The 16,726-nt window shown below is 39.0% G+C and overlaps 1 protein-coding gene across 3 annotated transcripts in view; it reads right to left on the reverse strand.

The window, feature by feature from the left end:
• Window positions 1-4,982: 4,982 nt before the first annotated feature.
• LOC140198861 (interferon-induced GTP-binding protein Mx-like) overlaps window positions 4,983-16,726 on the reverse strand; it is a 51,416-nt gene continuing 39,672 nt past the window's right edge. For all 3 annotated transcript variants that reach the window (XM_072260024.1, XM_072260023.1, XM_072260025.1), the window contains exons 11-15: window positions 14,106-14,250; window positions 13,551-13,709; window positions 10,709-10,785; window positions 8,130-8,360; window positions 4,983-6,585 (exon numbers count right to left, since the gene is read on the reverse strand). In XM_072260024.1, the coding sequence (XP_072116125.1) occupies window positions 6,361-6,585; window positions 8,130-8,360; window positions 10,709-10,785; window positions 13,551-13,709; window positions 14,106-14,250 (837 nt within the window). In that variant the 3' untranslated portion in view covers window positions 4,983-6,360. The remainder of the gene's footprint in view (window positions 6,586-8,129; window positions 8,361-10,708; window positions 10,786-13,550; window positions 13,710-14,105; window positions 14,251-16,726) is intronic.

A 16,726-nucleotide genomic window follows, 5' to 3' on the forward strand; every position in this document is an offset into this window, starting at 1 on the left:
AAGTAATTTTTTCCACCGAAACTGTATACATGCTCTTGTGCATATGACAATAAAGTCAACTTCTGCCTGTTACGTACCCCGTAACGGGTTCAAGAACCAGCAGAAATAGAAAAACACCTGGAGTCTGGTATTGCTATTCACTAAAGCTCGTTTACTAGTAACTACGCAATACAGTAATATAAATTCAGACATATCAACCAGGTTAGCAATGATTATATATAAGTGTGAAAATAATAGAGCCAAGCTTCTTTGAGCTTAGGAGCTAATTAGATACAGTCTTACGATGATAGGTAAAGCTCAGTTGGTATTATCGAGTTGAGTAGTGTTGGAGAGAGAGAGAGGTGTTTATTTCTTCAGGTAAGCAGATGTCGTCAATTCATTGTTGTCCTCCGAAATCCTTTAAAAGTCACCGAATGTGACCACAGCAAGGAGACCATCTTCTGTGGGTAAGTTATCAACCCAGGCGAGGGTTGGCACACTCATCACTTCCCACCGGTCACCCCTTCTCCACACTGCGAGAGCCACTGATCGATTCTCCCGATCAATCCTCCAAAAACCCACCCCTCTGTGGGCACAACAAAGCTCATCCAGTGTCCAAAACTCTATGTATCTGTGTGTCAACCAGCTGACCTTGTATTTATCTCAGCAGCTGAACACCAGCTGTCCATCACATAATGCCGCCCTCGGTTACCATGGCGACTCACCAGCTGCTCGTTGCTCTCTCTCTGTAAGACCTGACAAGCAGGCAGTGTCCTTGTATATTCAAAACAAGCATTAGAGTTCATATAAACACCATCTCAAGGCAGGCTTCATCCCTCTCTCTCTCTGTAACAGCTCAAACAGTATCCAAAAGTCAGTCGCATTCACCCGACATTTTAAAGTGACAGTCCACAAAAAATATGAACCCAAGGGGTACAAAATATGTCCTTTAATGCCCCTTTAGGAATTCTAGTCTGTTGACTTCACAATATTTATGTATTACCTTGTATTGCCTTGTACACTTGCCAATGTCCATGTTGGCTTAGTTTTGGAAGTATCTTTATTTTTCTCTTTGGCAATATATGCTGAATGACCACTTTATTACATCTACATATGTACAGCTCATTAATGCAAATATCTTTTCTTTTCCAATATTTTTATTAATTTCTACATTGAAGAATACAGAGACCAAGAAAATATATATTATAAAACAAAAGAAAAAATTTAATAATACCAGATACATTATATTGAATTGCATTAACGAACTCCTTACCCTATATTCATATAGATTAGATTAATCTGTATGTTAGAATATAAACAATTTTATATTTAAAAAAATCTATACCCACTACCAAAGTCGAAGCTGTTTGGAAAGAAAAACAAACCTTATCAGATAATAAAATATGCTATTAACCAGCTTCTGTACTTTAACGAGAAATCAAAGATTATGAAAATAATTTAAAACTGGCCCCCACAAATTTTGAAAACCTTGGTTAGATTCAGAAATTGAACAACAAATCTTTTCTAAATTTAGGCATGCCATAACATCCCGTAATCACTGATCATGGTTAGGCAGAACAGCATCCATCCATTTAAACAAAAACGCCCTCCTAGCCATAAGAGAGATAAAAGCCAGAATGTTCAGATCAGATTTCTTCAAGATGATATCTTTCCCTCCAACAATACCAAATAAAGCAGTCAAAGGATTAGGCTTAAAATTTATTTTAAAGAGTAAGAAAAAGTTTGGAATACTTCCTTCCAATTTTTTCAAGACTTGGACATGTCCAAAACATATGAATATTTGAAGCTTCTCCATTGTTACACCTATCACAGTAGGGAGATATATCCCTATAAAAACGAGATAACTTATCCTTGGTCATATAAACCCTATGAACCATTTTAAATTGTAGGAGGGAATGATGAGCACATAACGATGAAGTATTAACCAATTTAAAAATGTCATTCCAAGTTTCTTCAGAAATTGAAGTCTGTAAATCTTGTTCCCAAAGATTTTTGATTTTATCTGAAGAATCATTTCTCATTCCCATCAACATATCATAAATATTGGATGTTGAACCATTATAAAAAGATTTCATATTAAGAATTTCATCTAATAAGTTATCAGGCCTATTAGGAAATGTATATAATTGAGATTGCAGAAAGTCTTTAATTTGTAAGTACCCAAAAAATGGGGTTTTGGTAAGCTATAATTAGTCGACAGTTGTTTGAACGAAGAAAGATTTCCTCCACAAACAGATCCTGGAAACATGTAATGCCCAATCCATCCCATTGTTTAAAAACTACATCAGTCATAGAAGGCTTAAAATAAATTTAAAATGGGACTAGAAAGAGAAAATCTCAATAGACCAAAGTGTTTTCTAAATTGTATCCAAATCCTCAAAGTCTGTTTGACTACCACATTTTCAGTTATTTTACTTAAGGATAAAGGAAGTGAAGATCCCAAAAGAGAGATAATAGAACATTTATTAACAAGAGTTAGCTTCTAAAGAAACCCACCCTGGGCAGTCCTCATTATTAATATAATATAACCAAAACATAAGATTCCATATATTAGCTGCCCAGTAATAAACCCTAAAATTTGTTAAAGCTAAATCTCCATTCTTTTTAACTTTCTGGAGATGGACTTTATTCAATCGAGGACGTTTATTTCTCCATATATAGGAGGATAAAATAGAGTCCAGAGAGTCAAAAAAGGATTTAGGAATATGAACGGGTAAAGCCTGAAAAAGGTATATAAAATTAGGTAAAACATTCATTTTAATAGAATTAATTTGACCAATCAATGATAACGAAAGGGGTGACCAATTTGATAATGTTCTTTTTGTATAATTTAATAAAATAATTCTTAGTAATTGTGACACCCAAATAAGTAAATTGGTTTCTTACAATTTTAAAAGGAAGGTTAATATCAGTTAATACCAAATTATTCAAAGGAAAAAGTTCACTCTTGTGTAGGTTCAATTTATATCCAGAAAACTGACTAAAACAAGGGAGTAAAGAAAGTACAGAAGGTAACAAAGTTTTGACATTAGAAATGTAAAGCATTTATAGAGATACCATGAATATTTTTAGCTTCACGAATTATTATAGCCAAAGGCTTCAGTACGAGATTAAATAATAAAGGACTTAATGGACACCCTTGTTGAGTACCTCATGAGAGTGAAAAAAGGGAGACCTGAGATTATTAGTAATAACGGTAGCGATAGGGTTCTCTCTTTATGCAGATGATCTTTTGGTTTATATTTCGAATCCTGAAGAATCTATTCCTAATCTTTTGGAATTATTAAATGATTTTGGAAAATTTTCAGGATATGAACTTAATTTAAATAAAAGTGAATTGTTCCCTTTAAATGTTCCTGTTTTTATATTTAATGATATTCCATTTAGAATTGTGAATTCTTTTAAATATTTGGGTATAAAGATCTTTATAAAGCTAATGTACTTCCTTTATTAGACTCTATGAAACAATTACTTTCCAGATGGAATCCTCTTACACTTTGTAAATAGGTCATATTCATGCCGTGAAAATGATGATTTTACCTAGATTTTTATATATTTTTCAAAATATACCTATTTTTCTAACTAAAAAAATGTTTGATCAAATTGATTCTACTATTTCGTCCTTTATTTGGAATAATAAAAAACCAAGAGTTAATAAGTTTCATTTACAAAAATCCAAAAAAGACGGTCGACTTGTGCTACCTAATTTAAGATTGTGTTATTGGGCTGCTAATATTCGACAACTATGTTTTTGGTTATCTTGGCTTGATAAGAGCCAAAATCCAGCTTGTATTGATGTGGAATTAAAAGCTATTAAACAAATTCATTTAACTTCATTATTAGGAGCTCCGTTACCTTTACAACTTGCTAAAATTCCCAATTTAAATCTCTACCCTGTTATTAAACAGTCCTTACGGATTTGGTTTCAGTTTCACAACTCTTTTAATTTTAAACAATTTAAATAGTCCAGCCCTGTATTTCAAAATTTGCTATTTAAACTTTCAATTACTGATCCCATTTTTCTTTTATGGAGAAATAAGGGGATCTGTTCTTTTGCAGATTTATTTAGTGATGATCGATTGATGACTTTTGAAGAGTTAATTAGCAAATATTCTCTCTTTCATACACATTTCTTGCAATATTTTCAGTTTAGACATTTCTTACAAAAATATTTTTCTACGTTTCCGTATATGCAAGAATCTGATTTGTTGTATACTATTTTGAATATGTATCCTTTAGTGAGAGATTCCATTGGTAGAATTTATAAATAATTTTAACTACAAAAACATAACCTCTCACTAAAGATTAAACAAGATTGGGAGAGAGAACTTAATATGACTTTTGTTAATGAAGATTGGTTGTGAGTTCTGAAAATGGTTAATTCTTCTTTGTTATGTGCCAATCATTGTTTAATTCAATTTAAAATTGTTCACCGTTATTATTTAAGAAAGGAAGGGCTATCCAAAATATTTCTTAATATAGACAACTATTGTGATAGGTGTAAAAATGAAGTAGCTACTTTGTCACATATGTTCTGCTCCTGTTACTCATTTGAAATCATTTTGGAAATCTTTATTTTCTACAATTTCTAAAGCTTTGAAAATTAATTTACAACCTAATACATTGACTGTCCATTTTGGAATAATTCCGCATCATGTTCAGGGTATTTCATTTTCAAACCAACGTGTAATTGCATTTGTTACATTGTTGGCAAGAAGGGCTATTTTATTGAAGTGGAAAGATACTTCTGCTCCTACACTAATTCAATGGTTTTCCCAAGTAATGTTATGCTTTAGTTTGGAAAAAAAAATTAGAAGTAGAACTTTTGATCCCCGATTCGATTTTGAGAGCAGGTGGGGCTCTTTTTGCCAAATATTATCATTTAATTTGAATTAATTTACATGGTTTCCTTCCAATTTTATGTTATATAAATGTGATTTGGTGGTTGCTGTTTTTTCTTTATATATATATATATATATATATATATATATATAGATGATTGTAAGATGTATTGCTCCAGGAGTTGGTTTCATTTTTTTTCTCTTTTGTAGTTAGTGAGTTTTTTTCAGTCATTTGGGGTTCTCTTTTTTGCTTTTTTTTCTTATATAATTTTTTTTCATTAGCATATATAAGTTCTTTTCTTCAGCTTTAATTATATATATACTAATTTGTTGAACTTTTGTATTTTATATCTGTAGAAGATTATATATCAATAAAAAAATTTTAAAAATTAAATGAGAAATGTAAAGCAGTAAGTCATCCGTATAAGGTGAAACTTTGTGGGTAGCACCCTTCCGTAAAATACCAGTGATATCATGAGATTCTCGAAAAGCAATAGCTAAGGGTTCTAAGGCCAGGTCAAAGAGCAAAGGACTCAAAGGGCAACCTTGTCTGGTCCCACGTCGAAGTTTAAATGGTTTAGAATTCTGAGAATTAGTAAGAACCCAAGCAGAAGGAGATAAATGCAGTAATTTAATCCATTGAATAAAGTTGGACCCAAAATTAAATTTTTCTTTCTTTTCTTTTTTAGTCAATCTTTTCATTAGTTTCATAATAATAAACATAGCATAGTATTGATACAAAGTTATTGGGAGTACATTGTTATAAATGACGTAGTTAAGTATAAGCCCAGTTGACACTTCATGTTAAAACTCCCAATCATACAGGATACAGATGAACAATATAAAACAAAAAAAACTAAAAAAAATATCATGAAAAAGGAAAAAAATTAAAAATATAACCCCCCCAAAAAAACTAACCTAAACAGTGTTAATCAACTAAACTAAAAAAAAAAGACATGGGCTGTTATGTAATATCATAAAAAAATAGGAACCATTAGTATCGACGACTCTGTTCCTCTCAACAAATATTACAAAGAAATATTTGTCACATGTGCATGGAAACATGCTAAAACATACAGTGAAATGCCTGCAGTCCAAGGATTGTGCCGGGGCTGGTCTCAAGTATGGCCTTGCTTCTGGCCCCGACAATCACCTGGCGGTAGTTCTACTCCCTGCGCATGGCTGTTCACTGGGACGAAATTCAGACTGAATATATTTTGCAATCACTAAATATAGATTTGGAAGAAAACAGTTTAAAAGTCCCAGAAAATGTGCATTGCTCACCTACAAGAAGTAGGTGGCTAGAGGTAAAATATTGTTCTGTTTGAAATTTTTGCAAAATAGACAATTCCTATATTGAACCTACACCTAAATGCAAACTACTGAACCCAGTGGAAAATTTTCATAATGTTTGAACTACATTGAGCTTCTTTTCACATGCATGGGCTATCAACAGCTATTGCTATTCATTCACTAGTTTATTTAATGTTTGCTATAACTAACAGCAGGATATGTTCTGTTAATGCATGGTCAAGGCCTCACTAGCTTTTTTCAGTCTCTTCAGGCGGTTGGAGAGGAACTGGCGCTTCTCGAAGATACCTGCCTCTTCCATCAGCAACATCTCAATCTGATCCCTGCGCTGCAGCAACAGCAACATTTTACATTGTAGCTTGTCTGCCAACTCCTGCAGCAGGTGAAAGTTAATGGCCATTGGCACTATATCAGCCAGTCGGTTCAAAGCAATCTGAAATATAAAGTGGATCCACCATCAACCTTCTGCAAGTCTTTGCTGCAGGTGAGAACTGAGGCTTTTAAAGATTGGATTTTTAGCTTTATTTGTCACATGTGCATGGAAACATCAAAACATGTAGTGAAATGCCTGCAGTCCAAGGATTGTGCTGGGGGCAGTCTCAAGTGTGGCCTTGCTTCTGGCGCCAACAAAGCATGTCTCCAACTCACTAACCTAACGGCCTGAGCACCGAGAGGAATCCCATGCTGTCACAGGGAGAATGTACAAACTCCTTACAGGCAGCAGTGGAAATAGACCCAGATTAGTGATCAATGGTGCTGTAAAGCAATTGCACGAACTGCTGTGCTACCAAGCCACCCTTTTGAAGTACCTTGTGTACTATGGGTGCACAACATTGTGGTATTATGACGTACTAAGGAAAAAGTAAGAGAGACAATACTCTGTACTACATTAACCAGGTTTATCAGAGTCTTATTTCCTGGTGCCAGAGTCTTTTTGCAGACTCAGGCGACTTTTTCCAGTTCGTCTGCAAAACAGGTTATCCTTCCTCTTTTTTTCAGTCTCTCTTTTCTTCTCAATGTGTCTGGGGTCCTGTTGGAGTCCGTGATCTACAGATTTAGCTCAGACTATGGTTTTCTACGCGCAGTGAATTCCTGTTTTCGGACTCGCCGTGTGGCCTGGTGTTTCGATATCTCCAGGTGCGGCCTGGAAGAGGTGTGCCTTTGGGTGTAGCCCTGTGGACAACCTGAAGGCCCCTGCACTCGATCCCTCTCTTTCTCTTGATGGTGAGTAAAGGTCAGTCGGTCCTCGAGTCGGGGAGCTCAGACAAGCAACATGGCAGATTGTAACATCGAAACAGTGAGCTGTTCGTCTCTCCTCTTTTTGTTGCAGGAGCAATAACTCTCTGCCACTTGCTAATGAGAGGGAGAGCCTGTCTGAGATGTTGAAGTGTTGGGATGGACAGTAGTTTTGATGGACTCCAGATTGTGGCTTCTGGGGGCTTGATATTGCGTGTATGGTGGGGGTGGGGGGGATTTGATGCTTTTGCTGGACAAAGTGGGAGGAGGGGGAAGGGGGGGGTTGATGCTTTTGCTATTGCCTGTGAATGGGGGGGGTGGATTGGGCTTTGTGGTTCTAACATTTTCTGCCTTCATTCTTTGGGGTTTTTTTCTGTTCTGTGTGACTATCTGTGAAGAGTAAGAATTTCAGCCTGTATATTGTATACATTCTCTGATATTAAACTGAACCACTGAATCAGAACAGTGTTTCATAAACCTTCTCAACAACAATCCAACCACACATTTAGGATGGGTGAAGAGGTTTCTGCTAAAAATAACTTGGGCATCTTTGGTCTTTAACAGCAGTTTATTTTGTTCCTGGAAGCACTTGCTGCTCCATACCGTTAGGCTGTGGTGACCTTTGCCCTCCTCATGTTCAGAATGCTGTGTACATGCAGAGCAATCAATCTAGACCTACTGAAGGGAGTAGCACTGTAAGATTATTGTTAAAAATCTAGTTGTATTAGTTGGCTAGCTCACCTTAAAATAGGCCTTCAAATGAATTGACATTCTGGTCATTTCTTTGTTTTTAACAAAATCCTCTGGGCTTTCCTCGTCTTCATCTGATTCTTCATATGCGTCCTGAATCTCCTTCAGCTTTTTGCAGTAAATGAAGTCCTGAGTATAGATCAGGCTTTCCATTTTGAACAAAGTCTTCAGCATTTTCTCCGCTTCCATTTCCTGCTCCTCCTGAATATCATCGATCATTTTCTGCAGAATACAGGTTGTTTGTAAATATTGGTTGAGTACCCCTTAACCAAAATGCTTGGGCCAGAAGTTTTTTGGATTTTAGATTTTTTTTTGAATTTTGGAATATATAATTAAATAGCTTGGGACGGCCATAATTTCCAACTCTGAATTTATGTGCTACTAGTAAGCAGTCTTTGTCTTACACTTGTTCATCACACGTCCTGCTGCAGCATTAGATTTTCATCAGCGGCAATCTTATCAATAAATTTCTCTGCTGTTTCATGATCAGCATACACTTTATCACCACAAATCTTTAAAAATTTAATACTGTGCCTTTTCTTAAATTTTTGCAAAGAGCTTGTTGAATATTCACAATTACCTTCAATTTTCAGTTTACCATGATAGAATTTTGCTTGTTTCATGATCAGCATACGTTCACTCTGACTCAGCGTTTTTCTATTTTTCATTATGTTCTGTTCTTTACAACTGTGAGGTCCCTTTTCAAAGCTGTCTGTGGTGTGCAGACATCTCCACAATGTCTGGGAACCTTCCCAGCACCTTGGGGAATTTACCATTTGTGACATCATGTCAACACACAAAAAAACTTTGGACTTCAGAGGTTTTTGGATTTTGAATTTCAGATAAGGGGTACTCAACATGTACTTTGTTGGTACTCTACAGATGGTTTGTGTCAGTGCCAGACTTGGCTATGGGTCAAAGTCCACTGCCGGTGTTATCCACTCCCACTCAAGTTAGTCCTGGACTTGGAGAGTGTTGCTTCTACCTGAGGTATACTGAGTGAGAGATGTTGGTGCATATATCACCCTCCATTGCTGGGCCATGTGGAACTCAACAGCAGAGTCTCAACATGCTGGGATTCCCCTTCATTATCCAGTGAAAGCTGCTTCTCCCAGACCTCACCAGGCGAGCATGGCTTCAGATCACTACTTTCTCAGTGATAGGAATGGGGATTCTGCACTACCAATTACAGGGGAAAAGGTAGATAGCAGTGTTGTTTTAGAACTTATTTCATTTCATGTTACTAGTACCATAAGATGTATGAGAAGTAGGCCATTCAGCCCATCATGTCTGCTCTGTCATTCAATCATTCCTGATTTATTCTTCCTTCTCGACCCCAGTTTCCTGCCTTCCCTCCAGAACCATTGACATCCTTACTAATCAAGAACCTATCAACCTCACTTTAAATATACCCAGTCACCTGTCCTTCACAGCCACTTGCGATAATGAATTCCAGAGATTTACCAACTTCAGCCTAAAAAAAACCCTCATTATGTCTGTTCTAAAGGGATGCTCTATTCTGAGGCTATGCCTTCTGGTCCTAGACTTCCACATCCACAATATCTATGCCTTTCAATACTTGGTAGGTATTTGATAGTTGATTTTCTGTCCCCTTCGATGATATTGCTTTCCCACATGCTCTTTCAAAGTGCATTATTTACATCTCATTAAACTATACCGAGCAAGACTTTTCTCTCTAAAACTACAACTGTTCTTTTGAGTTACTCTAGTTGCAAACTGAAGAATACACTGAGGTATATGGAACGAGCTGCCAGAGGAATTAGTAGCGGCAGATAAAATTGCAATATTTCAGAGACATTTGGACAGGCACATGGATGGAGGGAGATGGGTCAAGCACAGCCAAAATGTAACACTCCACACCCGAATTAAATTCCACCTGCCATTCCTTGGCCCACTTTCCCAGTTGATCAAGATACAGCTGTACCTTGCATAACCTTCACTGTCCACTATAATACCATTCTTTTCAGTCGTGATGAAGGGTCTCGGCCTGAAATGTAAACTGTATACTCTTCTCCATTGATGCTGCCTGGCCTGCTGAGTTCCTCCAGCATTGTGTGTGTGTGTGTGTGTGTGTGTGTGTGTGTGTGTGTGTGTGTGTGTGTGTTAGTTACTCAGTTTTCCAGCACCTCTTGTTTGTACCATTTGTTTTTTTTGTCATCTAAAAAGCTACTAAGCATGTCAACTACATTCTCATCCAAATCCACAACAGTGGGCTAGGAATCGATCCTTGTGGCACATCACTAGGCAGAGTTTTACAATTTTCCAGGTGTTTCATTGTTACCATTACTTAGGTTGTTTTTTTTAATTACTCCATATTTTGTTTAAATTAGCTGAGTTTCAATTCTCCAGTAGCTGAGGTGAGATTTGAACTCGTGCCATTAGATCACCGATCCCAACCTCTCGAGCTGCTCAATTCTTTCTAAATATTACCAGTCATTTTCCCTGGGAGATTCTGCTTTCCAGATTCAGCATCCTCTAATGGATTTTAGACACATCACTTGTTCCCAGCCCTTCGCCAATGGAAAAACAGATGTCAACTATCCACGTACCTGGACAGATCTCAGTAGGTTCGGCAGACCTTCAAAGTGCCATAAACACATATTTTTAAGCACTGACTGGACCAGGCCTATAAAGAAAATAAGAGTGAAGTCAGTCAGAGAATTATAATGTCTTGATTCTGTTTTAAATGACTTACAAGTAAATCCTGCTTAAAAGGCAAAAGCACTCGCACTCAATGGCCACTCTGTTAGGTACACCTGTACGCCTACTCGTTAAAGCAAATATCTAATCGGCCAGCTCAATGCATAAAGCTTGCACACATGGTCAAGAGGTTCAGTTGTTGTTCAGACCAAACATTAGAATGGGGAAGAAATGTAATCAAGTCACTTTGACCACTGAATGCTTGTTGGTGCCAGACCGGGTGGTTTGAGTATTTCAGAAACTACTGATCTGAGATTTTCACACACAGCAGTTTCTAGGGTTTACAGAGAATGGGCGGCAGATCAGTGTGCAAACACACCTTAATGACAGAGGTCAGAGGAGAATGTCCTCTGAAACTGACAGGGAGGTGACAGTAACTCAGATAACGACGCGTTCAACAGTGGTGTGCAGAAGAGCATTTCTGAATGCACAACATGTCAAACCTTGAAGTGGATGGGTTACAACAGCAGAAGACCACAATAATACACTCACTGACACTTTATTAGGTACAGGAGGTGCTTAATGAAATAGCCACTGAGCGTTAGTCCAGAGATAAATATAAACAACATAGGATCATTCATTTGAACTTTAGAGTTCTAATGGCACAGCCTGAACATTTGGAAATGATGAACACAATAGGTTCTGCAGATGCTCGACATCCAGAGCAACACATGCAAAATGCTGGAAGGACTCAGCAGCTCAGGCTGTTCTGTCTATGTACTGGGATAAACCATCGACACTTTGGGCCAAGACCCTTCATCAGGTCTGGAAAGGAAAGGAGAAGAAAGCAGATAAAAGAAGTGGGGAGTGAGGGGAAGGAGTACAGGTAGGCAGGTGTCTGGTGAGACCAGGTGAGGAGGAAGGTGGGTGGGTGTGGGAAGGGAATGGAGTAAGAAGCTAGGGAGTGATAGGTTGAGTAGTAAACGACTAAAGGAGAAATAATCAGATAGGGGAGGACAGTAGACTCTGGAAGAAAGGGAAGGATGAGGGGAACCAGAGGGAGGTGATGAAAGAAGAGGTAAGAATGGAGCCAGAATGGGGAATGAGAAAAGAGAAAAGGAAAAGAGGGAAGAAATTACCAGAGATTAGTGAAATTTCAGGGCCTGAGCTCCGGAGTTCTCCCAGTATTTTGCATGTGTTGCTCTGGATGTCGAGCATCTGCAGAACCTATTGTGCTTATGGTTTTCAGCCGCTTCCAAATGCTCAGGCTGTGCTGTTAGAATTCTACAGTTCAAATGAATGATCCTGTGTTGTTTTTATTTATCTCTAGACAAACGCTCAGTGATGAAATTCCTCTCATCAGGTTCCCCCTTCTCCAGCCATAAGACCATAAGACACAGGAGCAGAATTAGGCTATTTAGCCTGTTGGGTCTGCTGCACCATTCTATCATGGCTGACCCCAGATCCCACTCAACCCCATAGACCTGCCTTCTCACCATATCATTTGATGCTCTGACTGATCAAGAAGTGATCAGCTTCCACCTTAAATATACCCACGGACTTGGCCTCCACTGCAATCTGTGTCAGAGCATTCCACATATTCACTACTTTATCTCTTTTACCAATCAACTTCCCAGCTCTTTACTTCACCCAGCCCCACTCCCAGTTTCACCTATCACCTGGTGTTTCTTCCTCTCCCCTCCACCATTTTTTCCTGACTCATCTTTTTTTCTCCAGTCTTGATGAAGGGTCTCGGCCTGAATCGTCGATTGTACTCTTTTCCATCTGATGCTGCCTGGCTTGCTGAGTTCCTCCAGCATATTATGTGTATTGGTTAGAAAAATTAATGTTGAATCCATCGATTTGGAGGCTACTCAGACGGGATATGAGTTGCTGCTCCTTCAGGGGGCAGGTACTCTCACCATATTTAACAAGGACTTAAGCGAGCACTTGAAATGCTGTGACATATAAATCTACAGTGACAGTCCAGGACAGAGATGTTATTGTGGTTAGGTTCTTGATGGCTAACACAGTCCATTTCTATAATGTATGATTCTTTGAGAAAGAGGCCATTCATCCTTTCAGCTTAATGTTGGCAATCAGTTTTGTTTAATCTCTCCACTCTTTTGTTCTATCCTTGTGAATTATTCACTCTCAGCTGACCATCCAATTCTCCTTATAAGGAGTAACTGACAGTTCAAAACCACTGTGCAAAATTGAAAATCCTTACATTGCCTCTTATATTTTCCCCTCAATAACCTGAGATCTTCCACCCCTGGTCCTTGAGCAATCCCCTAATGAGTCGGTTCCCCACCATGTATTCCTTCTCGCCAGTCAAAATCCTGCTCCCTCTATGAAATCTCTTCTCACAACAAGTACAGGATTCATCATTGTTCATTGTCATTCTTCAGTAAGTGACCATGGAATGATTGTTGGTGTCAGAAGAGAATGGCCAGACCAGTTCCAGCTGACAGGAAGGTGGCAGTAACTCAAATAATCATGCATTACAACAGTGGTGTGGAGAAGAGCATCTCTGAATGCACAACATGTCAAACCGTGCAAATGGATGGAATACAGCAGCTGAATACCACAAACATCTAGGAATACACTCACTCAGTAGCCACTTTATTAGTACCTCTTGTACCTAATAACGTGGCCACTGAGTGTACAGATGAAGCAAGGCATTATTACATGAGTGTTCAAAGCTTTTCTGTTTCATGGTTATGGCTTGCTGTCAGTTGTACATATTACCTGATATTTCTTTTAACATGATTAGACAGTAAGGTTGCTTCTTCAGGATCAGACTCTTGGCGAGTGACTCAAAGATCTTGTAATTGGTAAATCCAGGTAATTCTCTCCCACGGGACATTGCAAAGTATTCTGTTACTGTAGCTTTCATCAGCTTTTCGGCTGGAAAGACAGAAGATTGGAGAATAAAGCCTTTTTATGGCTTACTTTTATATTTTGACTATTGTTTTCTTTAAATTTAAAATGTTTGGTGAGCCTGACCTCTGTTCTTGCCCCTTCCCACAAGCAAATCTATACGTCTTTGGAACGTAAAAGGAAACTAGAGCACCCTGCGGAAACCCACGCAGTCACGGGGAGATGGTACAAAGTTCTTACAGGCAGCAGCAGGAAATGAAACCCATCACCAGTGTTGTAAAATATTACACTAGCTTCTAACTACCATGACACCCATAACAGTAACTCATTGGCCTTTGGGCTCACAGAAAGCTTGGTAAACTATCTGTGTGCACTTTCAAGTGCATACCCCATAACATTATGGATGTCAGTTTTAATACTTACACTCAGCCTGGTCTGAATTAAGCAGCTCATTCCATTCGCCAAAAGCCCTACTTGCCATGCTGTACAGTCTATCGTTATCACTGTAGTCCTTTGTGTACTCTCCTTTTGTTACATTAACAACGTCCTCAATATAGCCTCTAATTTTCTGCAATTGATGCAAAAAGTAATTTCTCAGTTGCATTTGGGCACCACACTTGTACCAGCACTTTCCATTCCCTTGACAGCTTTACAACAATCGTCCCCATTACATGCATTTTGTGATTTCTATTGTAGGTTTTCATTTATAAAATGACAGAGACATTTTAAGTTTAATGCAAACCATAACAACTGACTATATTGTCAACCAAACACAGAACATACAGCGCAGTAAATAAAACTCCGCATCGTTACATCAGACCATCCTCTTAAAATGAACCCCAATTCAATGTCGGTGCCTATGAATTATGTGTAGGTTTCTAGCCCTTACTTTGCTTATGTTCCTTTTCATGCATTGGGCAGCATTTTTTTTTGCTGTTTCCTTAGCATTTGTCTGTTTTTTTAACGAGCTGAGTTGCAAGCTCAACACTCAACACTCAACCCAGATGAGAGGTGTGCAAGGAGCCAGGCAGATCCGAACCCGGTCCTCAAAGTCCAGTGCCGAAGCCACTACACTATCAGCCAGCATAACCATACCCCTGCCTCCCTTACATTACCCTGAGCAATTGCTTGAGAAAAATATGTCGTCACAGTGGAAGGTAACACTTTCAGCACTTTATAGAGTAGGTAATTCCAAAGATTCATAATCCTCTTTCTGAAGAAATTCCTCTTAATCCCAGTCTTAAAAGGAAACCACTTATTCCCATTTTCTAAATTTCCACCTTGGGGGCAACATCTTCACTGCAGCTACCCTGACAAGCCTACTCAGAACAGATAAAGCCTTGTACTTTATTGTTTACCTGCGCTGCACTTTTTCAGTAGCTTTCATATTTTCTTCTGCATTGTTACTGTTTTACCCTATTTTAGCTCAGTGCACTGTATAATAATTTAATCCATATAAACAGTACGCACATAAACACAGGAGATTCTGTGGATGCTGGAAATCCAGAGCAACACACACAAAATGCTGAAGGAAATCAGCAGGTCAGGCAGCTTCTACGCAAGGAATGGATAGTCCACGTTTCGGGCCAAGTCCCGACAAAGGGTCGCAGCCTGAAATGTAGACTGTTTATTCCTCTCCATAGATACTGTCTATCAGCCTGCATGAGCTGTATGGGGCCTCCAGGGAGGGGTAGCACCTCTGGTGAAGGGGCTTGATGTGTCCATTCTGGGGCTGCTCATTCCCCACTGGACACCCAGCTCTCACCTTTGGCTCCTAGTAGTTATTGACATGTGAGAGTGGTCACACCCTGGTACAGCGTTTCGACAGCCAGGTGAGGGTAAGTCAGGGGTGGGGGGTGTCTTATACCCCAGTGAGATATGGACATAACTGCCCTAACATTCAAAGTCAGCTCCAGCATGGCAGACTGAGTGGATGAGATCTACACTGAGACCCAAAGGCCAGGATTTATAGCGCTCTGTGGAGAGCAAGGGCAAAGGAAGATTCCAGTGTGACAGCTATTCGTACCACTGGATCCGGATGTCCGAGATTAAGAGAGTGGAATCACCCCAGTGCCATGGCTTTTCCACTTGAGAACTCTCCCACACAGGTTTCTCGTCGCCTGTGAATGCGACAGACAACTATCATCAGCCTGCACACAGCCTATATCCACTCATCCCCTGTCTGTTCATGTGCCTGTCTAAGTCCCTCTTGAACATTGACACTGGCAGCCTTCTCTGGGCACCTACCCCTCTCTGTGTGAAAAAACAACTTGCCCTCATAAATCTTTAAACATTGCCACTCTCACGTTAAAGTTATGCCCTTTAGTAGCTGATATTTCCACCTTGAGGAAAAAGACCATCTCCTGTTTCTACTCTCTGGCTAAAAAAATTCCTCCTTACCTCTGTTCCAAAGGGTCGCTCCTCAATTTTGAGGCTGTGCCCTCTAGTCTGGATACCCCCACCACAGGAAATATCCTCTCCTCGTCCACGTTATCGAGTCTTTTCAACATTTGGTAGGTTTCAATGAGATTCCCCTACATTCTTCTAAATTCCAGTGAGTACAGGCCCAAAACTGCCAAACACTCCTCATATGTTAACACCTTCATTCCTGGAATCATCCTTGTGAACCTCCTCTGCACGCTCTCCAATGACAACACATCCTTTCTGAGGTATGGTGCCCAAAACCATTGACAATACTCTAAGTGCGGCCTGACTAGTTTCTTGTAAAACCTCAGCATTATCTCCTTGCTTTTATATTCTATTCCCCTTGAAATAAATGCCAACACTGCATTTGCCTTCTTTACCACAGACTCAACCTGTAAATTAACCTTCTGGGAGTCTTTCACAAGGAGTCCTAAGTCCCTCTGCACCTCTGATCTTTGAACCTTTTCCCAATTTAGAAATAGTCTGCAGTATTGTTCCTTTTACCAGAATGCATTGTCATACATTTCCCAACACTCTATTCCAACTGCCACTTTTTTGCCCATTCTTCCCATTTGTCTAAGTCCTTCTGCAATCGCATTGCTTCCTCACCAATACCTACC

Source organism: Mobula birostris, chromosome 6, assembly GCF_030028105.1.
Source record: "Mobula birostris isolate sMobBir1 chromosome 6, sMobBir1.hap1, whole genome shotgun sequence".
Classification (NCBI taxonomy): domain Eukaryota; kingdom Metazoa; phylum Chordata; class Chondrichthyes; order Myliobatiformes; family Myliobatidae; genus Mobula; species Mobula birostris.